This window comes from Oncorhynchus mykiss, chromosome 17 (assembly GCF_057628025.1).
Source record: "Oncorhynchus mykiss isolate SJ-2025 chromosome 17, ASM5762802v1, whole genome shotgun sequence".
Classification (NCBI taxonomy): Eukaryota; Metazoa; Chordata; class Actinopteri; order Salmoniformes; family Salmonidae; genus Oncorhynchus; species Oncorhynchus mykiss.
In genome coordinates, this window is record NC_143038.1 from 76,431,748 (window position 1) to 76,459,481 (window position 27,734).

General features: G+C 44.5%; 1 protein-coding gene and 1 long non-coding RNA gene across 8 annotated transcripts in view; one reads left to right on the forward strand and one right to left on the reverse strand.

The window, feature by feature from the left end:
• Nucleotides 1-27,734, forward strand: part of LOC149976510 (uncharacterized) — a 989,396-nt gene that overhangs the window by 698,449 nt on the left and 263,213 nt on the right. The window lies entirely within an intron of this gene.
• LOC110504360 (plasma membrane calcium-transporting ATPase 2) overlaps nt 1-27,734 on the reverse strand; it is a 181,472-nt gene that overhangs the window by 95,249 nt on the left and 58,489 nt on the right. For 4 of the 7 annotated variants that reach the window (XM_090206507.1, XM_090206509.1, XM_090206504.1 and 1 more), the window contains 4 exons: nt 9,917-10,174; nt 7,041-7,166; nt 3,420-3,548; nt 401-493 (listed from right to left, as the gene is read on the reverse strand). In XM_090206507.1, coding sequence (XP_090062633.1) covers nt 401-493; nt 3,420-3,548; nt 7,041-7,166; nt 9,917-10,174 — 606 coding nt within the window. The remainder of the gene's footprint in view (nt 1-400; nt 494-3,419; nt 3,549-7,040; nt 7,167-9,916; nt 10,175-27,734) is intronic. The other 3 variants (XM_090206505.1, XM_090206506.1, XM_090206510.1) reach the window with 1 other exon arrangement.

The window sequence follows — 27,734 nt, forward strand, 5'->3', positions numbered from 1 at the left end:
GGAAAAGGTAGAGGAGGAGGTAAAGACAGTTGGAGGAGAGGAGGAGGTAGAGGAGGAGGTAGAGGAGGAGGTAAAGACAGTCGGAGGAGGGAGGAGAGGCGGAGGTAGAGGAGGTAGAGGAGGAGGTAAAGACAGTTGGAGGAGAGGAAAAGGTAGAGGAGGAGGTAAAGACAGTTGGAGGAGAGGAGGAGGTAGAGGAGGAGGTAAAGACAGTCGGAGGAGGGAGGAGAGGCGGAGGTAGAGGAGGTAGAGGAGGAGGTAAAGACAGTCGGAGGAGGGAGGGGAGGCGGAGGTAGAGGAGGAGGATGTTGAGGGCAGAAAGAGGTGGAAAATGGAGGAGGCAGTAGTACCCAGGAGGTATAGCAGGACAGGAAGGAGCTTCTGGTTTTGGTCAACCTACCATTGACTAGGCTGGCATTGCCAGGTGCAATACCGCCTGCAGTACCATCGGTGGCTATAGTTGCGACGGGGTGGGCAGAGGGATGGGGGCAGTCTATAGTAGCAAGTCAATTATGGGTAAAAACAAAAGGCAACAGTGAACACAAAGAACATGGTTAAAAGCCTGAATAACAGTACGATTAGTGTTGTTGCTGCAGTTCATTCACACTAGGATTGCCAAAACAAATCCCCAACATTTAGACAAACAGGGAATAATGGATTAAGTGACCAGATGTGTCCCTAGTTCACACACTGATGTTTAAAACAGAGACGACTGGAGGAATGGTACAGGCATTACATACATAAATGAACATGGAATAGGTTCAACACAATACTAAAGGGCAAAGAGAGGAAGGAGAGACCCAACTTCTTGAACGAAAATAAAGCAGTGAAGAGAAAAAGAACCACACAGGCTAAAACCCCTATCTGCCAGGTGAGAGAGGCCTCATCATAGGTACACTTCAACTATGACAGACAAAATGAGAATTTCTTTTCCAGAAAATCACATTGTAGGATTTTTAATGAATTTATTTGCAAATTATGGTGGTAAATAAGTATTGTGATTTTTTTTTCAATGTGATTTTCTGGATTTTTTTTTCTCATTTTGTCTGTCATAGTTGGTGTACCTATGATGAAAATTACAGGCCTCTCTCATCTTGTGAAGTGGGAGGACTTGCACAATTGGTGGCTGACTAAATACTTTTTGTTTGCCCCACTGTATCTAGTGTGGTTGTAACAATACCTAATCAATATGGAATCCATGTGTATTCCAGGGGCTAATCAATCAATTTGGAACAATCAATCTCAACCGTGTTATTCATGTCATGTGTCACGTCATTGAGCAGCAAAAATAAATTGAAAAAGGCAGCAAGGTGGTTGGAACAGAAACGTAGTGTGGTCTAAACTGCTTCAAATGTCATCCCATCACCGCGACAACGGCTACAAGACACCAACTGGCAGAGGAAGAAAACACCATCTCTTACATAGTCAGGGGTGGGATCGGAGACAAGGCTTGAAGAACAGAGTTCACAAAATGTCATTATATTTGACATGTAGAAATTACATTTTGAATGACGTTTAAACTCTTAGGATTTTACACTGGGAGTTGCAAATAGTTTTTAAAAAATTCCAATTCCACCCTTGTGCATATTGTACACTTCACATGCTACGTTTCCTTCACAGGAGGGTAGAAGATTATATTACGTCCCAAAAAGGCACCCTATTCCCTATGTAGTGCACTACTTTTGACCAGAGCCCTATGGCACCCTATTCCCTATGTAGTGCACTACTTTTGACCAGAGCCCTATGGCACCCTATTCCCTATGTAGTGCACTACTTTTGACCAGAGCCCTATGGCACCCTATTCCCTATGTAGTGCACTACTTTTGACCAGAGCCCGATGGGCCCATAGGGAATAGGGAGCCATTTGGGACCCGTGTTTCAGGAGCGGGGACAGATGATCAGAACATCAATCTGTTAAAGTTGAATCTCTTTAAAGTCTGTCTGGGGTGAATTGGTGAATGTTAAATCATTCCTTGTGAAGTTACTATTACTATTTAACTAGGCAGATCTCTTTAGTGAATTTAACCAATCACAGGTTGTGATCATGTTGATTTAACCAATCACAGGCTTTGATCATGTTGATTTAACCAATCACAGGCTTTGATGTGGGACATTTGAAACTGTATTGGGGACGGTGGGGGAAATATGGATGAGAGGGATGACAGGGAAGGGGTTGGGGTAGTTCAGTAGGGTAGTTAGGGGGGGGGGGGGCAGTAGGGTAGTTAGGGGGGGGGGGTCAGTAGGGTAGTTAGGGGGGTTCAGTGTTGATTAGGGACAGGGAAGGGGTTGGGGTAGTTCAGTAGGGTAGTAAGGGGGGGTGAGTTCAGTAGGGTAGTCAGGGGGGGGTTCAGTAGGGTAGTTAGGGGGGGGTTCAGTAGGGTAGTTAGGGGGGGGGATTCAGTAGGGTAGTTGGGGGGGGGGGTTCAGTAGGATAGTTAGGGGGGGGGGGATTCAGTAGGGTAGTTAGGGGGGGGGATTCAGTAGGGTAGTTGGGGGGGGGGGGGGTTCAGTAGGGTAGTTAGGGGGGGGGGGATTCAGTAGGGTAGTTAGGGGGGGGGGGGGGGGGTTCAGTAGGATAGTTAGGGGGGGTTCAGTGTTGGTCCTGGTGGGTAGTTGGGTACAGGGGGACTGAGGGAAGAGAGATACTCTACCTGTGTTTTGTTGGCCGTCCTCCCCTGCCTCACCTGTGTGTTGGTTTATAGAACCATAGATAACAAGAGAGTAAGGAGACGAGAGTTCAGCTGGCCACTACCCACAGCAGGCCACACCTACAGCTGGCCACTCCCCACAGCAGGCCACACCCACAGCTGGCCACTCCCCACATCAGGCCACACCTACAGCTGGCCACTCCCCACATCAGGCCACACCTACAGCTGGCCACTCCCCACATCAGGCCACACCTACAGCTGGCCACTCCCCACATCAGGCCACACCTACAGCTGGCCACTCCCCACATCAGGCCACTCCCCACATCAAACCACTCCCCACATCAGGCCACTCCCCACATCAGGCCACACCTACAGCTGGCCACTCCCCACATCAGGCTACACCTACAGCTGGCCACTCCCCACATCAGGCCACTCCCCACATCAGGCCACTCCCCACATCAGGCCACTCCCCACATCAGGCCACTCCCCACATCAGGCCACACCTACAGCAGCCAGTAGGCACATCGTATACATAGGTCATTGTGTTTGGACAGAGTTGTTTTAGAGTAGCATCACCCTCCCAAAGAGATGCAAACCTATCCAAGATGGACACTTTACTTCTACCAGGAAGTGCCTTTCATCAGTCAATAGTTGGAGCAGTTTAACAAATGATCTTTATCTGATGATGATAATAATAATAATAATAATAATAATGATATTAATAATAAATAGAACCAAGGAAAGGAAGGGAGGAGGGAGGGAGGGACGTACCTTTCTCCTTCTTCTTCTCCTCCTCCACTGGCTCTCCGGCCCCCAGCAGAGTAAAGATGATGCCGGTCTGAGAGTTGACTCCTACAGCTGTTACCAGCATCCTGCCGGAACCCTCCATCACATGGGTACCTGTAGAGACACACACACACACACATACACACACACACACACACAGACTCGCACGCACACACACACACACAGACACAGACACACACATAGACACACACACACACACACACACACAGACTCGCACGCACACACACACAGACACACACATAGACACACACACACACACATACACACACGCACATACACACACACACACATACACACACACACAGACTCGCACACACACAGACACAGACACACACATAGATACACACACACACACACACACAAACGCACACGCACACATACACACACACACACACACACACACACACACACACACACACACACACACACACACACACACACACACACACACAGGGAGATTATGAAACAGAGGGAAGTATGCATTATATTCGACATCAATGTATGATTGGCTGTCAAAGAGAAAAGAAAACTGTATACCAACACGCACTCATAGACATTTACACAGGATAACCAGCAGCTTATTTAATGTCATATATAATGTGACATTTGTAATGTCTTTATTGTTTTGAAACTTCTGTATGTGTAATGTTTACTGTTAATTTTTATTGTTTATTTCACTTTTGTATATTATCTACCTCACTTGCTTTGGCAATGTTAACACATGTTTCCCATGCCAATAAAGCCCCTTGAATTGAATTGAATTGAGAGAGAGAGAGAGAGAGAGAGAGAGAGAGAGAGATAGAGATAGAGAGAGAGAGATAGAGATAGAGAGAGAGAGATAGAGATAGAGAGCGACAGAGAAAGAGAGAGAGAGAGATAATGAGATAGAGCGAGAGAGAGACAGAGAGAGACAGAGAGAGACAGAGAGACATAGATATAGTTACAGAGAGAGAGATAGAGAGAGAGAGAGAGAGAGAGAGAGAGAGAGATAATGAGATAGAGCGAGAGAGAGCGAGAGAGAGAGAGAGAGAGACAGAGAGAGACAGAGAGAGACAGAGAGAGACAGAGAGACATAGATATAGTTACAGAGAGAGAGATAGAGAGAGAGAGAGAGAGAGAGAGAGAGAGAGAGAGAGAGAGAGAGAGAGAGAGAGAGAGAGAGAGAGAGAGAGATTATCCACTTCCAGGATATACATAATCATTCCTCCACCTACTTCTTCTCACTGTGAAAGTCATTACAGAGAACAATGCATATCAAGACACTGCATGCTTACAATGTTTTTCTCTATTGGAATTCAAATTAGAATTAACATCCCTGTTCAACCATCGAGGATATATCATCCTTTTGTGACTAGAATAATAGATTTAGATACATAATACAATGGCTCTCCACATACTGTCTGATAGTATGGTATACTATTCAGGCCTGGTGTCTATTTACAGTACTGTCTGGTAGCATGGTATACTATACAGGCCTGGTGTCTATTTACAGTATTGTCTGGTAGTATGGTATACCATACAGGCCTGGTGTCTATTTACAGTACTGTCTGGTAGTATGGTATACTATACAGGCCTGGTGTCTATTTACTGTACTGTCTGGTAGCATGGTATACTATACAGGCCTGGTGTCTATTTACAGTACTGTCTGGTAGCATGGTATACCATACAGGCCTGGTGTCTATTTACAGCACTGTCTGGTAGCATGGTATACTATACAGGCCTGGTGTCTATTTACTGTACTGTCTGGTAGCATGGTATACCACACAGGCCTGGTGTCTATTTACAGTATTGTCTGGTAGTATGGTATACCATACAGGCCTGGTGTCTATTTACAGTACTGTCTGGTAGTATGGTATACTATACAGGCCTGGTGTCTATTTACTGTACTGTCTGGTAGCATGGTATACTATACAGGCCTGGTGTCTATTTACAGTACTGTCTGGTAGCATGGTATACCATACAGGCCTGGTGTCTATTTACAGCACTGTCTGGTAGCATGGTATACTATACAGGCCTGGTGTCTATTTACTGTACTGTCTGGTAGCATGGTATACCACACAGGCCTGGTGTCTATTTACAGTACTGTCTGGTAGCATGGTATACTATACAGGCCTGGTGTCTATTTACAGTACTGTCTGGTAGCATGGTATACTATACAGGCCTGGTGTCTATTTACTATACCGTCTGATAGCATGGTATACTATACAGGCCTGGTATCTACATACTGTCTGGTAGCATGGTATACTATACAGGCCTGGTATCTACATACTGTCTGATAGCATGGTATACTATACAGGCCTGGTATCTACATACTGTCTGGTAGCATGGTATACTATACAGGCCTGGTATCTACATACTGTCTGGTAGCATAGTATACTATACAGGCCTGGTATCTACATACTGTCTGGTAGCATAGTATACTATACAGGCCTGGTATCTACATACTGTCTGGTAGCATAGTATACTATACAGGCCTGGTATCTACATACTGTCTGGTAGCATGGTATACTATACAGGCCTGGTATCTATTTACTATAGTGTCTGGTACCATGTTATACTATACAGGCCTGGTATCTATTTCCTATACGGTCTGATAGCATGGTATGGTATACTATACAGGCCTGGTATCTATTTCCTATACGGTCTGATAGCATGGTATGGTATACTATACAGGCCTGGTATCTATTTCCTATACGGTCTCATAGCATGGTATACTATACAGGGCTGGTATCTATTTCCTATACGGTCTGATAGCATGTTATACTATACAGGGCTGGTATCTATTTCCTATACGGTCTGATAGCATGGTATACTATACAGGGCTGGTATCTATTTCCTATACAGTCTGATAGCATGGTATACTATACAGGGCTGGTATCTATTTCCTATACGGTCTGATAGCATGGTATACTATACAGGGCTGGTATCTATTTCCTATACAGTCTGATAGCGTGGTATACTATACAGGGCTGGTATCTATTTCCTATACGGTCTGATAGCATGGTAAACTATACAGGCCTGGTGTCTATTTCCTATACGGTCTGATAGCATGGTATACTATACAGGGCTGGTATCTATTTACTATACTGTCTGGTAGCATGGTATACTATACAGGCCTGGTGTCTACATACTGTCTGGTAGCCTGGTAATGGTAGCATGATATCCTATACAGGCCTGGTGTCTATTTTTACCAATGTCTTGGCACTATTCATCAGTTTATGGACAACCCAGAACAGCACAGCATGTATGGTACTATTACTTGCCTGAGTGCAGTGCTTGCTTGTGTATGAGTGCACGTCTGTGTGTGTGTGTGTGCGTCTGTGTGTGTGCGTCTGTGTGTGTGTGTGTGCGTCTGTGTGTGTGCGTCTGTGTGTGTGTGTGTGCGTCTGTGTGTGTGCGTCTGTGTGTGTGTGTGTGCGTCTGTGTGTGTGTGTCTGTGTGTGTGTGTGTGCGTCTGTGTGTGTGCGTCTGTGTGTGCGCGTCTGTGTGTGTGCGTCTGTGTGTGTGTGTGTGCGTCTGTGTGTGTGTGGGCGTCTGTGTGTGTGCGTCTGTGTGTGTGCGCGTCTGTGTGTGTGTGTCACTGACCAGACAGCAGCATGGGGTCCTTATCGGCGTCTTTCTTGACGTGATCAGACTCTCCTGTTAGTGAACTCTCGTCTATCTTCAGATCGTTCCCCTGTATCAACACTCCATCGGCAGGAAGCAGGTCACCTGAAACACCACAACTGTTTAACAACCTGTTAATAACCAAAAAAAAAGAAGCTGTTTATTAAGATGTTTTTTTGTTGTCACATACACCAGATAGGAGCAGTGAAATGTCTTGTTTTACAGGGTCAGACATTTTTCCCACTTTTCTCCAAACGTTACATTTTGAAGTTGCTCCAAACCTCAACATTTTGAGGTATTTCAGAACGAAACGTTACATTTTGAAGTTGCTCCAAACCTCAACATTTTGAGGTATTTCAGAACGAAACGTTACATTTTGAAGTTGCTCCAAACCTCAACATTTTGAGGTATTTTCAGAACGAAACGTAACATTTTGCACTTGGCAAAATGGTGTGCCTATCACTGGGATTGAACACGTGAGCCGGAGTTTGTGGATTACGCCCATCTGCCACCCCGTCCACAACACCCTAGCAAAACCCAACCCTGCTGGATGTTAATAGCACTCACGGTTGCCCCTAGTGGCTACGTCTTGTACTCAGGCACTTCCTCATGAGTTATAGGCTGAGAGAAACATCTCTATGGTTACGGGATTCATTCCTGAATGGGTTAAGGTTTGGGATACGAAAACAACTCTAGAGAGGTCATTTCAGGCATTAATTCCGATTGGTTAATAATTCAGGCATTCATTTCAATTGGTTAAATTAAAGATTAAGGTTTGGGATAGGGTTAATTATCTTCAGGCATTCATTCCGATTGATTAAGAAGGGCAGCACGGGTGGTCTGAAGAGTAGCTGCTGCCTTGACAGGAACTAATGGGGATCCATAATAAACCCCAGGAAGAGTAGCTGCTGCCTTGGCAGGAACTAATGGGGATCCATAATAAACCCCAGGAAGAGTAGCTGCTGCCTTGACAGGAACTAATGGGGATCCATAATAAACCCCAGGAAGAGTAGCTGCTGCCTTGGCAGGAACTAATGGGGATCCATAATAAACCCCAGGAAGAGTAGCTGCTGCCTTGACAGGAACTAATGGGGATCCATAATAAACCCCAGGAAGAGTAGCTGCTGCCTTGGCAGGAACTAATGGGGATCCATAATAAACCCCAGGAAGAGTAGCTGCTGCCTTGGCAGGAACTAATGGGGATCCATAATAAACCCCAGGAAGAGTAGCTGCTGCCTTGACAGGAACTAATGGGGATCCATAATAAACCCCAGGAAGAGTAGCTGCTGCCTTGGCAGGAACTAATGGGGATCCATAATAAACCCCAGGAAGAGTAGCTGCTGCCTTGGCAGGAACTAATGGGAATCCATAATAAACACAAATACAAAACTTCAGGCATTAATTCTGATTGTTTAAATTAAGGATTATGGTTTGGGATAAGGATCAAACAGGAAGTTTAGCCATTACGAGTCACCTTGCTAACTCATTGTGGTTTAGGATGAGGATCAAACAGGAAGTTTAGCCATTAAGACTCATTGTGGACAGATGGCGCAGTGGTCAGAAGGCGTCTGCATGCTTCCAGCAGAAACAGGTTGGAAGAGTTGTTGCATATACTTTGACTACATTTTGTGCTGTGTTTGTTCGTTTGGGAGTGTGAGGGTTTTTTTGCGGCTGTTTGGACACATAACATTTTTTCTCGACGGAATCCTGGGCTCCCGAGTGGCGCAGCAGTCTAAGGCACTACATCTCAGTGCATAGAGGCATCACTACAGTCCCTGGTTTGATTCCAGGCTGAATCACATCCGGCCGTGATTTGGTGTCCCATAGGGCAGCGCACAATTGGCCCAGTATCGTCCGGGTTCGGCCGGGGGGGTTAGGCAGTCATTGTAAATAAGAATTTCTTCTTAACTGACTTGCCTAGTTAAATGAAGGTTCTAGAATAAAGGTTCTAGAATGAAGGTTCTTCATTTAACTAGGCAAGTCAGTTAAGAAGGAATTCTTATTTACAACCCCTGGCCAAACCCGGACGACACTGGGCCAATTGTGCGCTGCCCTATGCGACACCAAATCACGGCCGGATGTGATTCAGCCTGGAATCGAACCAGGGACTAGAATGAAGGTTCTAGAATGAAGGTTCTAGAATGAAGGTTCTAGAATGAAGGTTCTAGAATAAATAATAATAACAACAAATCCAAAGGCGGTAGTCTACAACCTTTCATCAGTGATTGGTCAACAGTAGATATTATTCAAGTCTTTGTGGTCATTCAATGAGAGACAATGCTTTTTTTCAAGCAAAGTTTCTGTTAAGGAAGTATACGAGCACACTTGTTCAATCTGCCTAGCCGAGATGAGCTTAGTGCCCGTCGAACTGAAGCAGCTCCTGCACCAGAGACGACAGGCTCTGGGCATTGACCCTCTTATTTCTGCCCCTTGTGGATGTAATTATTTGAACTGTCCAGTTTGAGTGTTTGTTGCAGCTCGTTCCAGTCGCTAGCTGCAGAGAAATGAAAAGAGGAGCGACCCAGGGATGTGTGTGCTTTGGGGACCTTGAACAGAAGGTGACTGGCAGAATGGGTGTTGTATGTGGAGGATGAGGGCTGCAGTAGATATCTCAGATAGGGGGGAGTGAGGCCTAAGAGGGTTTTATAAATAAGCATCAACCAGTGGGTCTTGCGACGGGTGAACAGAGATGACCAGTTTACAGAGGAGTAAAGAACATCGAGACACTCGAGAGGACCCTCCCTCATTATTCTTACCGAACCAAATTACCTTTGTTTTAGGAGATGTTCAGAACAAGCAGAGAAAGCTTGTTTGGATACTGTCCCGGTTTAGGTTAGTTGAGAATCCATACGTACCATACTTGATTTGTGCGATGTCCCCGACCACGATGTCAGCAACCGGGAGCTGGATGACCTGAGCACCTCTGACCACCTGGAACTTCTGCTCCTGCTCGATGCGGCTCTGCAGCCCTCTGAACTGCTTCTCCTTGCTCCAGTCGTTGAAGGCCGTCACCAGAACCACACACACGACAGACAACAAGATGGCTGCTCCCTCTATCCAGCCGGCCTCGGCCTCACCCTCATCCTCCGCACCCGCCGCCGCTGTCCCACAGGCTGAGAGAGAGAGAGAGAGGGGTTTATATAGAGGTGACACACACACACACACACACACACAGACACACACACACTGCTCTTCTACTACACAGCATTGTGTTCTACTATACAGCATTGTGTTCTACTACACAGCATTGTGTTCTACTATACAGCATGGTGTTATTTTACTACTATACAGCATGGTGTTATTTTACTACTATACAGCATTGTGTTCTACTATACAGCATTGTGTTCTACTATACAGCATTGTGTTCTACTATACAGCATGGTGTTCTACTATACAGCATGGTGTTATTTTACTACTATACAGCATTGTGTTCTACTATACAGCATTGTGTTCTACTATACAGCATTGTGTTCTACTATACAGCATGGTGTTATTTTACTACTATACAGCATTGTGTTCTACTATACAGCATCGTGTTCTACTATACAGCATTGTGTTATTTTACTACTATACAGCATTGTGTTCTACTGTACAGCATTGTGTTCTACTATACAGCATGGTGTTATTTTACTACTATACAGCATTGTGTTATTTTACTACTATACAGCATTGTGTTCTACTATACAGCATTGTGTTATTTTACTACTATACAGCATCGTGTTCTACTATACAGCATGGTGTTCTACTATACAGCATGGTGTTATTTTACTACTAGACAGCATGGTGTTATTTTACTACTACACAGCATCGTGTTCTACTACACAGCATTGTGTTCTACTACACAGCATTGTGTTCTACTACACAGCATTGTGTTCTACTACACAGCATTGTGTTCTACTACACAGCATTGTGTTCTACTATACAGCATTGTGTTATTTTACTACTATACAGACTTGTGTTATTTTACTACTATACAGAATTGTGTTATTTTACTACTATACAGACTTGTGTTATTTTACTACTATACAGAATTGTGTTCTACTGTACAGCATTGTGTTCTACTATACAGCATTGTGTTCTACTATACAGCATTGTGTTATTTTACTACTATACAGACTTGTGTTATTTTACTACTATACAGACTTGTGTTATTTTACTACTATACAGACTTGTGTTATTTTACTACTATACAGAATTGTGTTATTTTACTACTATACAGAATTGTGTTATTTTACTACTATACAGAATTGTGTTATTTTACTACTATACAGAATTGTGTTATTTTACTACTATACAGCATTGTGTTCTACTATACAGCATTGTGTTATTTTACTACTATATAGAATTGTGTTATTTTACTACTATACAGCATGGTGTTATTTTACTACTATACAGCATTGTGTTCTACTATACAGCATGGTGTTATTTTACTACTATACAGCATTGTGTTATTTTACTACTATACAGCATTGTGTTCTACTATACAGCATTGTGTTATTTTACTACTATACAGCATTGTGTTCTACTATACAGCATTGTGTTCTACTATACAGCATTGTGTTCTACTATACAGCATTGTGTTATTTTACTACTATACAGCATTGTGTTCTACTATACAGCATTGTGTTCTACTATACAGCATTGTGTTCTACTATACAGCATGGTGTTCTACTATACAGCATTGTGTTCTACTATACAGCATTGTGTTCTACTATACAGCATTGTGTTCTACTATACAGCATTGTGTTCTACTATACAGCATGGTGTTCTACTATACAGCATTGTGTTCTACTATACAGCATTGTGTTCTACTATACAGCATTGTGTTCTACTATACAGCATTGTGTTCTACTATACAGCATTGTGTACTACTATACAGCATTGTGTTCTACTATACAGCATTGTGTTCTACTATACAGCATGGGGTTTTACTAAACACAGGTTTCACCCCTGGCCTTAGTTATCTTTGTTTTCTTTATTATTTTGGTTAGGCCAGGGTGTGACATGGGTGATGTATGGTTTTTGTCTCATCTAGGGTGTTTGTACTGTCTAGGGGTTTTTGTAGATTTATGGGGTTGTGTTCATTTTAGGTGTTTATGTAAGTCTATGGTTGCCTAGATTGGTTCTCAACCAGAGGCAGGTGTTTATCGTTGTCTCTAATTGGGAACCATATTTAGGTAGCCATGTTCTTTTGAGTATTTTGTGGGTGATTGTTTCCTGTCTTTGTGTTTAAATGCACCAGATAGGACTGTTTCGGACTTGCCACGTTTGTTATTTTGCAAAGTGTGTTCAGTTTTTTCCCTATTAAAAACCATGGACACCTACCACGCTGCGTATTGGTCCGATCCTTGCTACACCTCTTCAGAGGGAGAGGAGGAAATCAGCCGTGACAACAGGAGAGACAGTAAAGCACTAACTCTATGGGAACACGAATAACATAAAACACTAACTTACTACACTACTAACGAAAAGTCACATCAACCAGAAAACATTTCCCCGGCATTGTCTCTGCACGGCAGTCTAAGCACCATCGCTGTTCAGCAAACAGAAACCCCACAGGGAAAGTCTGAAAGTGAAAGTGTCTTTAGTTAATGAACATGTTTCTGTGGGAGCCTAGATTCACTCATACGGACACTGTCTTCATCACTGCAAGCAGATGGAAATATGTATATAGCGAAGAGCTCCCAATGAACGGGAGCAGCCGTATTTGGTTGTAGGCGAAGACACTGTAGAGGGGGTAATCCACTAGGGAGTGTGTATTCCAAGCACCACAGAGACAGATTCATTAAACCAACTGTCTGTTTGGGAACACATGGAGGTTTCCCAGTAAACAGGGAAACATTCCCAGAACATTAGATTCACATGAAGTTCTAGTAAGGGTTTGTATCTCACATTGGGATAATAACATCCCCAAAACATTTGCAGAACGTTTTTTTGATAACAACATGATTAAAGGGTCCAATGCAGAATTATTATTTTTATCTCAATATCAAATTATTTATTTCTTTTTTTTATCTCAATATCAAATTATTTATTTCTTTTTTTTATCTCAATATCAAATTATTTCTTTTTTTTTTATCTCAATATCACATTATTTCTGGGTAACAATTAAGTACATAAAAAAAATTGTAATAGCAAAGAGCAAAATCATTGAATACAGTCTTACACAGGATATGAAGAGAATGGGAACATTTTTAATAACTCATGGAATTGTGTTCTGTGTCCTGATTGACCATATTAGACTGAACGAGATCCACATCCCTTGGTATTCGCAAGGGGGTAAAATATCAGGCTATAAATCTGAAGATCCCAGCTTCAATCCCACATGATTCTTTAACCATCGTTACTATTCTATTTATTTACTGTGAAATTGATGCTGAGATATACTCTACTAAAAAAAAAAAGATATTTATTTCACCCAGATGCATAACTCCAGTGAGAAATGCATTAATTTAGACTAATTGTGAGAGAAAAAAATGACATTATGTAAAAATGTACTGTTCCCTTATTCTTTTGAAAGCACACAAGATAAAAGTCCTTCTTTGAGACGCTTCCCCCCTATGTCTTATTTTTCCTGATCTGAACAGAAAAAGTGGTCCTAGATCAGCACTCATAGTCTCGGATACCTTGTAAATATGGGCCCAGAAGTGTTGGTGAATAACCCAGAATATCCCTGGGTTAGTTATGTCTAAAATGGAAGTGTAGAATTCCTGATTACTGGATACATGAATACTGCTATAACTTTACACTGAAAAAAAGACGATGAAAGAGAGATTCCCTGGTGGCGCAGAGGATAAAACCATTGCAGGTTCAACCCCCACATGTTCAGATTGTCAACATATGACGTTGGGGGGAAAAAAAGATGTGGTTGTTTATATGATTAAATGTTGTTCAAATGCCATGTGTCTCTACATCACCATGGATACTACTGAAACTTGCTGTTGGCTGGGCTCTCCGCGTGTGCCATCAAAACCTTGCACCTAAACCAGAACACTGCAGCATGTCTGGTTGTCACCCTTCTCTACTGGCTTCCAGACAAAGCTTGCATCCACTACTAGACCATGGTGTTTACCTATGGAAGAGTCCACTACTAGACCATGGTGTTTACCTATGGAGGAGTCCACTACAAGACCATGGTGTTTACCTATGGAGGAGTCCACTACTAGACCATGGTGTTTACCTATGGAGGAGTCCACTACTAGACCATGGTGTTTACCTATGGAAGAGTCCACTACTAGACCATGGTGTTTACCTATGGAGGAGTCCACTACTAGACCATGGTGTTTACCTATGGAAGAGTCCACTACTAGACCATGGTGTTTACCTATGGAGGAGTCCACTACTAGACCATGGTGTTTACCTATGGAGGAGTCCTCTACAAGACCATGGTGTTTACCTATGGAGGAGTCCACTACTAGACCATGGTGTTGACCTATGGAAGAGTCCACTACTAGACCATGGTGTTTACCTATGGAGGAGTCCACTACTAGACCATGGTGTTTACCTATGGAGGAGTCCACTACTAGACCATGGTGTTTACCTATGGAAGAGTCCACTACTAGACCATGGTGTTTACCTATGGAGGAGTCCACTACTAGACCATGGTGTTTACCTATGGAGGAGTCCACTACTAGACCATGGTGTTTACCTATGGAGGAGTCCACTACAAGACCATGGGGTTTACCTATGGAAGAGTCCACTACTAGACCATGGTGTTTACCTATGGAGGAGTCCACTACTAGACCATGGTGTTTACCTATGGAGGAGTCCACTACTAGACCATGGTGTTTACCTATGGAAGAGTCCACTACTAGACCATGGTGTTTACCTATGGAGGAGTCCACTACTAGACCATGGGGTTTACCTATGGAGGAGTCCACTACTAGACCATGGTGTTTACCTATGGAAGAGTCCACTACTAGACCATGGTGTTTACCTATGGAGGAGTCCACTACTAGACCATGGTGTTTACCTATGGAGGAGTCCACTACTAGACCATAGTGTTTACCTATGGAAGAGTCCACTACTAGACCATAGTGTTTACCTATGGAGGAGTCCACTACTAGACCATGGTGTTTACCTATGGAGGAGTCCACTACTAGACCATGGTGTTTACCTATGGAAGAGTCCACTACTAGACCATGGTGTTTACCTATGGAAGAGTCCACTACTAGACCATGGTGTTTACCTATGGAGGAGTCCACTACTAGACCATGGTGTTTACCTATGGAAGAGTCCACTACTAGACCATAGTGTTTACCTATGGAGGAGTCCACTACTAGACCATGGTGTTTACCTATGGAGGAGTCCACTACAAGACCATGGTGTTTACCTATGGAAGAGTCCACTACTAGACCATAGTGTTTACCTATGGAGGAGTCCACTACTAGACCATGGTGTTTACCTATGGAAGAGTCCACTACTAGACCATAGTGTTTACCTATGGAAGAGTCCACTACTAGACCATGGTGTTTACCTATGGAGGAGTCCACTACAAGACCATGGTGTTTACCTATGGAAGAGTCCACTACTAGACCATAGTGTTTACCTATGGAGGAGTCCACTACTAGACCATGGTGTTTACCTATGGAGGAGTCCACTACTAGACCATGGTGTTTACCTATGGAAGAGTCCACTACTAGACCATAGTGTTTACCTATGGAAGAGTCCACTACTAGACCATAGTGTTTACCTATGGAAGAGTCCACTACTAGACCATGGTGTTTACCTATGGAGGAGTCCACTACTAGACCAAGGTGTTTACCTATGGAAGAGTCCACTACTAGACCATGGTGTTTACCTATGGAGGAGTCCACTACTAGACCATGGTGTTTACCTATGGAGGAGTCCACTACTAGACCATGGTGTTTACCTATGGAGGAGTCCACTACTAGACCATGGTGTTTACCTATGGAAGAGTCCACTACTAGACCATGGTGTTTACCTATGGAGGAGTCCACTACTAGACCATGGGGTTTACCTATGGAGGAGTCCACTACTAGACCATGGTGTTTACCTATGGAAGAGTCCACTACTAGACCATGGTGTTTACCTATGGAGGAGTCCACTACTAGACCATGGTGTTTACCTATGGAGGAGTCCACTACTAGACCATAGTGTTTACCTATGGAAGAGTCCACTACTAGACCATAGTGTTTACCTATGGAGGAGTCCACTACTAGACCATGGTGTTTACCTATGGAGGAGTCCACTACTAGACCATGGTGTTTACCTATGGAAGAGTCCACTACTAGACCACGGTGTTTACCTATGGAAGAGTCCACTACTAGACCATGGTGTTTACCTATGGAGGAGTCCACTACTAGACCATGGTGTTTACCTATGGAAGAGTCCACTACTAGACCATGGTGTTTACCTATGGAGGAGTCCACTACTAGACCATGGTGTTTACCTATGGAAGAGTCCACTACTAGACCATGGTGTTTACCTATGGAGGAGTCCACTACTAGACCATGGTGTTTACCTATGGAGGAGTCCACTACTAGACCATGGTGTTTACCTATGGAAGAGTCCACTACTAGACCATGGTGTTTACCTATGGAGGAGTCCACTACTAGACCATGGTGTTTACCTATGGAGGAGTCCACTACTAGACCCTGGTGTTTACCTATGGAAGAGTCCACTACTAGACCATGGTGTTTACCTATGGAAGAGTCCACTACTAGACCATGGTGTTTACCTATGGAGGAGTCCACTACTAGACCATGGTGTTTACCTATGGAGGAGTCCACTACTAGACCATGGTGTTTACCTATGGAAGAGTCCACTACTAGACCATGGTGTTTACCTATGGAAGAGTCCACTACTAGACCATGGTGTTTACCTATGGAGCAGCAAGAGGAACTGCCCGTCCAACCCTACCTTCAGGCTATGCTTACACCTGAAGACTCTGTTCTGGTCTCTTGACCCTCCCACCCCTATGGGAGGACATCTCCCGTTGAGCCGGGTCCAAGCTCCTGTCTGTCCCTGCCTACCTTCCCCCTGATGCTAGGACAGCAGAGTCCATCTTCCCCCTGAAGCTAAGACAGCAGAGTCCCTGTCCATCTTCCCCCTGATGCTAGGACAGCAGAGTCCATCTTCCCCCTGATGCTAGGACAGCAGAGTCCATCTTCAGCCTGATGCTAGGACAGCAGAGTCCATCTTCCCCCCTGATGCTAGGACAGCAGAGTCCCTGCCCATCTTCCCCCCTGATCCTAGGACAGCAGAGTCCCTGCCCATCTTCCCCCCTGATGCTAGGACAGCAGAGTCCATCTTCCCCCTGATGCTAGGACAGCAGAGTCCATCTTCCCCCCTGATGCTAGGACAGCAGAGTCCCTGCCCATCTTCCCCCCTGATGCTAGGACAGCAGAGTCCCTGCCCATCTTCCCCCCTGATGCTAGGACAGCAGAGTCCCTGCCCATCTTCCCCCTGATGCTAGGACAGCAGAGTCCCTGCCCATCTTCCCCCCTGATGCTAGGACAGCAGAGTCCCTGCCCATCTTCCCCCTGAAGCTAGGAATGCAGAGAACCTGTCCATCTTCCCCCTGAAGCTAGGAATGCAGAGTCCATCTTCCCCCTGAAGCTAGGACAGCAGAGTCCCTGTCCATCTTCCCCCTGATGCTAGGACAGCAGAGTCCCTTCCCATCTTCCCCCCTGATGCTAGGACAGCAGAGTCCCTACCCAGCTTCAAGCAGTATCTTAAATGATCCCCCATGAACCAACACTTGTACTTGACCTCTCTGATCTTGATGATAGCCACTTTATTGAGGAAAAGTGTACCTGCCTCCTACTGTATATGACCTTCTGCCTGACCCTGGACCCAGCTACCTGCCTCCTCCTGTGTATGACCTTCTGCCTGCCCCTGGACCCAGCTACCTGCCTCCTCCTGTGTATGACCTTCTGCCTGCCCCTGGACCCAGCTACCTGCCTCCTCCTGTGTATGTGTATGACACACATGCTGTGTTTAATGCCAGTGGCAGGTCCATTGGTAACAATAGAACAGAGTAGAGGCCCTAGAGAGCTGCCTTGCAGTACACCACACTTGAAATGTTTTACATGAATCAAATCAATCAAATGTATTCATAAACAGACGATGTCACAAAGTGCTGTACAGAAACCCAGCCTAAAACCACAAACAGCAAGCAATGCAGGTGTAGAGAAGCTTCCATTAAAGAAAACCCTTTGAGTTCTATTAGATGAATAGCTCTGAATCCACAATGTGGCAGAGGTTGAAAAGCCACATTAGTTTTTTCAACAAGTTATGGTCAATAATATCAAAGGCTGAAATCTAACAGTACATCTCCCACAGTATTGCTATTATCAATGTCTTTCAACCAATCATCAGTAACTTGTGTCAGTGCTGTGCATGTTGAGTGCCCTTCTCTATAAGCATTAGAAAAGTAATTTCGTACATTTTGTCTTTTACAGAGAAATAGCATTGTATTTGGTCAAACACAATTCTTTCCAACATTTTGCTAAGAGCTGACCGCAAGCTGAAAGGTCTGCTGTTGGAACCAGTAAAGGCCGCTTTACCACTCTTGGGTAATGACTTTGGCTTCCCTCCAGGCCTCTTGGGTAGCAGAATGACTTTGGCTTCCCTCCAGGCCTCTTGGGAAGCAGAATGACTTTGGCTTCCCTCCAGGCCTCTTGGGTAGCAGAATGACTTTGGCTTCCCTCCAGGCCTCTTGGGTAGCAGAATGACTTTGGCTTCCCTCCAGGCCTCTTGGGTAGCGGAATGACTTTGGCTTCCCTCCAGGCCTCTTGGGAAGCAGAATGACTTTGGCTTCCCTCCAGGCCTCTTGGGTAGCAGAATGACTTTGGCTTCCCTCCAGGCCTCTTGGGAAGCAGAATGACTTTGGCTTCCCTCCAGGCCTCTTGGGTAGCAGAATGACTTTGGCTTCCCTCCAGGCCTCTTGGGTAGCAGAATGACTTTGGCTTCCCTCCAGGCCTCTTGGGTAGCAGAATGACTTTGGCTTCCCTCCAGGCCTCTTGGGTAGCAGAATGACTTTGGCTTCCCTCCAGGCCTCTTGGGTAGCAGAATGACTTTGGCTTCCCTCCAGGCCTCTTGGGAAGCAGAATGACTTTGGCTTCCCTCCAGGCCTCAGGACAAAGCCTTTCCTCACAGCTCAGATGATGACAGACAGGTAGAGTCAGTCCACATCCTCACTCGCTTTCCATCGTGGTTGTCAATGCCAGGAGGTTTGTTATTATTTTTTACACATTTTCAAACTTGAAATGCTTTTCTTTCATTATTTGTTTTGTTTTATGTGTGAGTACAATGGCTCACTGTTCTTTGTTGGCATTTCCTGCAGTTTCCCCACTTTGCCAATTAAGTATACATTAAAATAATTGGCAACATTAAATGGTTTTGTGATGAATAAGCCATCTGATTCGATTAAATATGGAGTTGAATTTGTCTTTCTGCCAATAATTTAATTTAAAGTAAGCCCAATTTTTCTTTCCATAATTCTTTATATCATTGATATTGGCTTCATAATACTGTTGTTGTTGTTGATGTTGTTGTTGTTGTTGTCACATGATTTCTCAATTTGCAGTAAGTCAGCCAGTCAGATGTGCAGCCAGACTTATTTGCCCCTTCACTTTTCAATTCCTCATCAATCCATGGAGATTTAACAGCTCTAAGTCCGTTTCTTAACAGGTGTGTATCAATCATTGTAAGAATCAATTCCATAAATTCATCAAGTGCAGCGTCTGGATGCTCCTCATTAATCACATCCGATCAACAAATAATTTTAAACATCCACATAAGAGTCACAGCAAAATCTTTTGTATGATCTCTTCTACACTATTTTAGGCCCTGCTGTTGGGACTTTGTCTTTCCTGGATATAGCCACTATATTGTGATCACTGCATCCAATCCGTACAGATATAGCTTTTGAACAAAGGTCTACAGTATTAGTAAACATCACATGTGGATGATCTTGTTCCTGTAGTGTTCGTAAACACCGTGTTAGGTTGATTAATAACCTGAACCAGATTACAGACACTGATTACAGTGAGAAGCTTCCTGTTGAGCAGTTAGCTTGATGAAAACCTGTCAATATTCAGGTCCACAAGAAAGTAGACCTCTCTGTTTACATCACACACACTATCAAGCATTTCGCACATATTATTTAGATACAGACTGTTAGCACTTGGTGGCCTATAGCAACACCCCAAAAGAAAAGGCTTTAGATGTGCCAAGTGAACCTGCAACCACAACACTTCAATAACACCTGACATAATATCTTCTCTAAGCATTACAGAGATGTGGTTCTGAATATATACAGCAACACCTCCCCCATAAGCATTCCTGTCTCTTCTATAGATGTTATATCCTTGTATTGCTACTGATGCATCATCAAATGAATTATCTAAGTGAGACTCAGAAATGGCTAATATATGAATGTTATCTGATGTTAACATGTTATTGATTTCATGAACCTTATTTCTAAGAGTACATATATTAATATGGGCTATTTTCAGCCCTTTCCTGGGTAGCTGATCAGAGAGACATAATATGGAAAAGAGCAAAGAAAGCAAGAGACAAAATATACATTAATCAATTGGTGTGTGAGAGCCGGGGTTGAAGGGAGACCATGCTGAAGTCTTTCTGTTCCATGACCAGGTGTTTCTATTCCATGTCCAGATGCTTCTATTCCAAGTCCAGATGCTTCTATTCCATGTCCAGGTGTTTCTATTCCATGACCAGGTGTTTCTATTCCATGACCTGGTGTTTCTATTCCATGACCTGGTGTTTCTATTCCATGTCCAGGTGTTTCTATTCCATGACCTGGTGTTTCTATTCCATGTCCAGGTGTTTCTATTCCATGACCTGGTGTTTCTATTCCATGTCCAGGTGTTTCTATTCCATGACCAGGTGTTTCTATTCCATGTCCAGGTGTTTCTATTCCATGACCTGGTGTTTCGATTCCATGTCCAGGTGTTTCTATTCCATGTCCAGGTGTTTCTATTCCATGTCCAGGTGTTTCTATTCCATGACCTGGTGTTTCTATTCCATGTCCAGGTGTTTCTATTCCATGTCCAGGTGTTTCTATTCCATGTCCAGGTGTTTCTATTCCATGTCCAGGTGTTTCTATTCCATGACCTGGTGTTTCTATTCCATGTCCAGGTGTTTCTATTCCATGTCCAGGTGTTTCTATTCCATGTCCAGGTGTTTCTATTCCATGACCTGGTGTTTCTATTCCATGTCCAGGTGTTTCTATTCCATGTCCAGGTGTTTCTATTCCATGTCCAGGTGTTTCTATTCCATGACCTGGTGTTTCTATTCCATGTCCAGGTGTTTCTATTCCATGTCCAGGTGTTTCTATTCCATGTCCAGGTGTTTCTATTCCATGACCTGGTGTTTCTATTCCATGTCCAGGTGTTTCTATTCCATGTCCAGGTGTTTCTATTCCATGTCCAGGTGTTTCTATTCCATGTCCAGGTGTTTCTATTCCATGTCCAGGTGTTTCTATTCCATGACCTGGTGTTTCTATTCCATGTCCAGGTGTTTCTATTCCATGTCCAGATGTTTCTATTCCATGTCCGGGGTTCTGCTATTCCATGTCCAGGTGTTTCTATTCCATGTCCGGGTTCTGCTATTCCATGACCTGGTGTTTCTATTCCATGTCCAGGGTTCTGCTATTCCATGTCCAGGTGTTTCTATTCCATGTCCAGGGTTCTGCTATTCCATGTCCAGGGTTCTGCTATTCCATGTCCAGGGTTCTGCTATTCCATGTCTGGGTTTTTACATAATGCGTAGATCCTTCATCCATGTGGTGATAGAACCTTGTCCTCACCAGTACATCCTCGTTTTTGCAATACTAAAATAGGACACCACTATAACCGATCTGGCTGAACTATAGGCTACCATGTTCGTGTGCGGAAAGGTTCATTCATTTTGAATGTTATATTGTTTTTGTGCATGCCTGAGTGATGTCCTATCGATTCCCAGTCCTTTCATGTTTTCACGTACAGTACCAGTCAAAAGTTTGGACACACCTACTCATTCCAGGGATTTTCTTTATTTTTACTATGTTCTACATTGTAGACATCAAAACTATAAAATAACACATACTGTATGGAATCATGTAGTAACCAAAAAAGTGTTAATGAAATCAACATTTTTTTATATTTGAGATTCTTCAAAGTAGCCACCTTTTGCCTTGATGACAGCTTTGGCATTCTCTCAACCAGCTTCATGAGGTAGTCACCTGGAATGCATTTCAATGAACAGATGTGCATTGTTAAAAGTTCATTTGTGAATTTCTTTCCTTCTTAATGTGTTGAGCCAATCAGTTGAGTTGTGACAAGGTAGGGGTGGTATACAGAAGTTAGCCCATTTGGTAAAAGACCAAGTCCATATTGTGGCAAGGACAGCTCAAATAAGCAGAGAAACGACAGTCAATCATTACTTTAAGACATGGTCTGTCAATCCGGAACATTTCAAGAACTTTGAACGTTTCTTCAAATGCAGAGAGCAAGTTAATTATCTCACAACTCACAACATGTTTGTAATGTTGTACTTCTTGTTGACGAAATTCGTGCTAATGTTGGGTTTTTGAGCTAGCGCCCAATAGACTCCCATTCATTCCTTGAAGGAGAGCGCTCCTTGTCCCAGAATCGCCCAGAATGCACCGCGTGGCCCATTGACGCAGCACGGGCAACGTTTCCCCATCTCCTCAAAAGTATATTTGCCGTTTCGAATGTCAGACTCAACTCTGTAAGGCAAATCGATCTGCAGATTGAACATGGTGAGGTTGTAGACTCCTAAAGTGCAGTTTGTTTAGGTGATTTTACAGCTAACTAGGTACTTTACATGCTGATATTGTCTTCAGTATTATGCTTGTAGCTACCTACCTAGCTAGCCAGCCAGCCCATAGAGAGAGCATTGTACTGTGGATGTTGTACACGTCTTGAGCTACAACAGATTTCCACAAATATTTTCAATTTTGCTACCCAACATTATAATACAGACCCCTCTCAGACCCCCCTCTCAGACACCTCTCAGACCCCCTCTCAGACCCCCTCTCAGACACCTCTCAGACCACTCTCAGACCCCCTCTCAGACACCTCTCAGACCCCCCTCAGACCCCTCTCAGACACCTCTCAGACCCCTCTCAGACCACTCTCAGACCCCTCTCAGACCCCCTCTCAGACCCCCTCTCAGACCCCCTCTCAGACCCCTCTCAGACCCTCCACAGACCCCTCTCAGACCCCCTCCCAGACCCCCCCTCAGACCCCTCTCAGATCCCCTCTCAGACCCTCCTCAGACCCCTCTCAGATCCCTCTCAGACACCTCTCAGACCCCTCTCAGACCACCTCTCAGACCCCCTCTCAGACCCACTCTCAGACCACTCTCAGATCCCCTCTCAGATCCCCTCTCAGACCCTCCTCAGACCCCCTCTCAGACCCCTCTCAGATCCCCTCTCAGATCCCCTCTCAGACCCCCCCTCAGACCCCTCTCAGACCCCCACTCAGACCCCTCTCAGACCCACTCTCAGACCCCCTCTCAGACCGCTCTCAGACCCCCTCTCAGACCCCTCTCAGACCCCTCTCAGATGATCCTACGGGTGAAGAAGCCAGATGTGGAGGTTGGCGTGGTTACACGTGGTCTGCGGCTGTGAGGCCGTTTGGACATACTGCCAAATTCTCTAAAACGATGTTGGAGCTTACGGTAGAGAAATTAATATTCAATTCTCTGGCAACAGCTCTGGTGGACATTCCTGCAGTCGGCATGCCAATTGCACGCTCCCACAAAACTTGAGACATCTGTGGCATAGGGACTGCACATTTTAGAGTGTCCTTTTATTGTTCCCAGCACAAGGTGCACCTGTGTAATGATCATGCTGTTAAATCATCTTCTTGATATGCTACACCTGTCAGGTGGATGGATTATCTCTGCAAAGGAGAAATGCTCACTAACAGGGATGTAAACACATTTTTGCAATTTATTTTAGAGAAATACGCTTTTTGTGCGTATCAACTAGAACAGTGACTATCTATCTGGACTCAACTAGAACAGTGGCTATCTATCTGGCAGTTCTATCTGGACTCAACTAGAACAGTGACTATCTATCTGGCAGTTCTATCTGGACTCAACAAGAACAGTGACTATCTGGCAGTTCTATCTGGACTCAACTAGAACAGTGACTATCTGGCAGTTCTATCTGGACTTAACTAGAACAGTGAGTATCTATCTGGCAGTTCTATCTGGACTTAAGTAGAACAGTGACTATCTATCTGGCAGTTCTATCTGGACTCAACTAGAACAGTGACAATCTATCTGGACTCAACTAGAACAGTGACTATCTATCTGGCAGTTGTATCTGGACTTAACTAGAACAGTGACTATCTATCTGGCAGTTCTATCTGGACTCAACTAGAACAGTGACTATCTATCTGCAGATAGAACACGCAGTTATTTACATAATAATGAGCCTTCTGGCATTTCTCACATTAATGTAGGCAGTAACAGGGCCTTCATGGAGCTATGTAACACTGTAACAGGGCCTTCATGGAGCTATGTAACACTGTAACAGGGCCTTCATGGAGCTATGTAACACTGTAACAGGGCCTTCACGGAGCTATGTAACACTACAGCACCCTGTAACAGGGCCTTCACCGAGCTATGTAACACTACAGCACCCTGTAACAGGGCCTTCACGGAGCTATGTAACACTGTAGCACCCTGTAACAGGGCCTTCACCGAGCTATGTAACACTACAGCACCCTGTAACAGGGCCTTCACGGAGCTATGTAACACTGTAGCACCCTGTAACAGGGCCTTCACCGAGCTATGTAACACTACAGCACCCTGTAACAGGGCCTTCACCGAGCTATGTAACACTGTAGCACCCTGTAACAGGGCCTTCACGGAGCTATGTAACACTACAGCACCCTGTAACAGGGCCTTCACGGAGCTATGTAACACTGTAGCACCCTGTAACAGGGCCTTCATGGAGCTATGTAACACTGTAGCACCCTGTAACAGGGCCTTCATGGAGCTATGTAACACTGTAGCACCCTGTAACAGGGCCTTCATGGAGCTATGTAACACTGTAACACCCTGTAACAGGGCCTTCATGGAGCTATGTAACACTGTAGCACCCTGTAACAGGGCCTTCACGGAGCTATGTAACACTACAGCACCCTGTAACAGGGCCTTCACGGAGCTATGTAACACTGTAGCACCCTGTAACAGGGCCTTCACGGAGCTATGTAACACTACAGCACCCTGTAACAGGGCCTTCACCGAGCTATGTAACACTACAGCACCCTGTAACAGGGCCGTCATGGAGCTATGTAACACTGTAGCACCCTGTAACAGGGCCTTCACCGAGCTATGTAACACTACAGCACCCTGTAACAGGGCCTTCATGGAGCTATGTAACACTATAGCATCCTGTAACAGGGCCTTCACGGAGCTATGTAACACTGTAGCATCCTGTAACAGGGCCTTCATGGAGCTATGTAACACTGTAGCACCCTGTAACAGGGCCTTCATGGAGCTATGTAACACTGTAACACCCTGTAACAGGGCCTTCATGGAGCTATATAACACTACTGCACCCTGTAACAGGGCCTTCACCGAGCTATGTAACACTACAGCACCCTGTAACAGGGCCTTCATCGAGCTATTCAACACTACAGCACCCTGTTACAGGGCCTTCATGGAGCTATATAACACTTACTCAGCTGCTTCTGTAGCCCCTCCAAACCCTGCTGGCGTATTGGCTGTGAATGCATCCCAAACGGCACCCGTTCCATAAGGCCCATGGTCACTACACAGCCATTTGTGAGCCAGCCTGTGTGCCTTCATTGAACATTTTCCAGCTCAGATAGAGGGCTGATGTATGGTATCGCCATCACCTAAAGGTTATGTCTCTGGTGAACACTTCATTACACCCGTCATAAACTAATCCCCCCCCTCAGATATCCCCCGCCTCCCTCTCAGAAACCATTCTCCTCCCCTTAGATCTCCCACCGCCTCCCCCTCAGAAACTATTCTCCCCCCCCCAGATCTCACCTCCCTCACCATCAGAAACCATTCTCTCTCACCCCTGGATCTCCCCCGGATCTCACCTCTCATTCCAAAAAGTTCACAATGCACAGTCACTCCTGTTAACAAGACTTAAGGGATCATGTTTAGCTAGTATGACAACACGGCAGTGATGAGCTCCTACACAATTAGTGTTTTTCCATTACAGCTCAAGTGTTTTCACCAGAAGGCCATGTCCTGGCCGTTCTGCCTCCCTAGGTGACAAAATAAAAAACCTAGTGTTACCCAGCTCCTATCCCGGCAAAATGAATAGTGTACAATGTTGGCCAGCAGGCCTATTCTACAGCCCCATCCAGGTGGTCCCATATAACTATTCTAATAGGATCACATGACCTGGCCTCCACAATCACCTGACCTCAACCCAACTGAGATGTTTTGGGATGAGTTGTAGCGCAGAGTGATAGTACACTATCCAGGTGTAGCTGGTTGAGAGAATGCCAAGAGGGTGCAAAGCTGTCATCAAGGCAAAGGGTGGCTCCTTTGAAGAATCTAAAATCTCAAATATATTTTGATTTGTTTAACACTTTTTTGGTTACAACATGATTCCATAATGTGTTATTTCACAGTGTTGATGTCTTCACTAGTATTCTACAATGTAGAAAATAGTAAAAATAAAGAAAAACCCTTGAATGAGTAGGTGTGTCTAAACTGTTGACTGGTACTGTATGTGATGGGATGTATTGTCATTATGGACAGTATGTGGATTTAATATGTAGTACAGTCGTGGCCAAAAGTTTTGAGAATGACACAAATATGAATTTTCACGTTTGCTGCTTCAGTGTCTTTAGATATTTCTGTCAGATGTTACAATGGAATACTGAAGTATAATTACAAGCATTTCATACGTGTCAAAGGCTTTGTGTGTTTTTGTTTGTCCACCCGCCTCTTGAGGATTGACCGCAAGTTCTCAATGGGATTAAGGTCTGGGAAGTTTCCTGGCCATGGACACAAAATATCAATGTGTTGTTCGTCACCAAACTGTTCCTGGGTGGTTGGGAGAAGTTGCTCTCGGAGGATGTGTTGGTACCATTCATTGTTCATGGCTGTGCTCTTAGGCAAAATTGTGAGTGAGCCCACTCCCTTGGCTGAGAAGCAACCCAACATTTTAATGGTCTCAGGATGCTTTACTGTTGGCATGACACAAGACTGATGGTAGCGCTCACCTTGTCTTCTCCAGACAAGCTTTTTTCCGGATGCTCCAAACAATCAGAAAGGGGATTCATCAGAGAAAATGACTTTACCCCAGTCCTCAGCAGTCCAATCCCTGTACCTTTTGCAGAATATCAGTCTGCCCCTGATGTTTTTCCTGGAGAGAAGTAGCTTCTTTGCTGCCCTTCTTGACACCAGGCCATCCTCCAAAAGTCTTTGTCTCACTGTGCGTACAGATGCACTCATACCTGCCTGCTGACATTCCTGAGCAAGCTCTGTACTGGTTGGTGCCCCGATCCCGCAGCTGAATCAACTTTAGGAGACGGTCCTGGCGCTTGCTGGACTTTCTTGGACGACCTGAAGCCTTCTGCAGAAATGCAGTGGAAATGTTTTTTGGGGAATTCAGTTCATTTTCATGAAAAAGAGGGGCTTTGCAATTTATTGCAACTCCTCTGATCACTT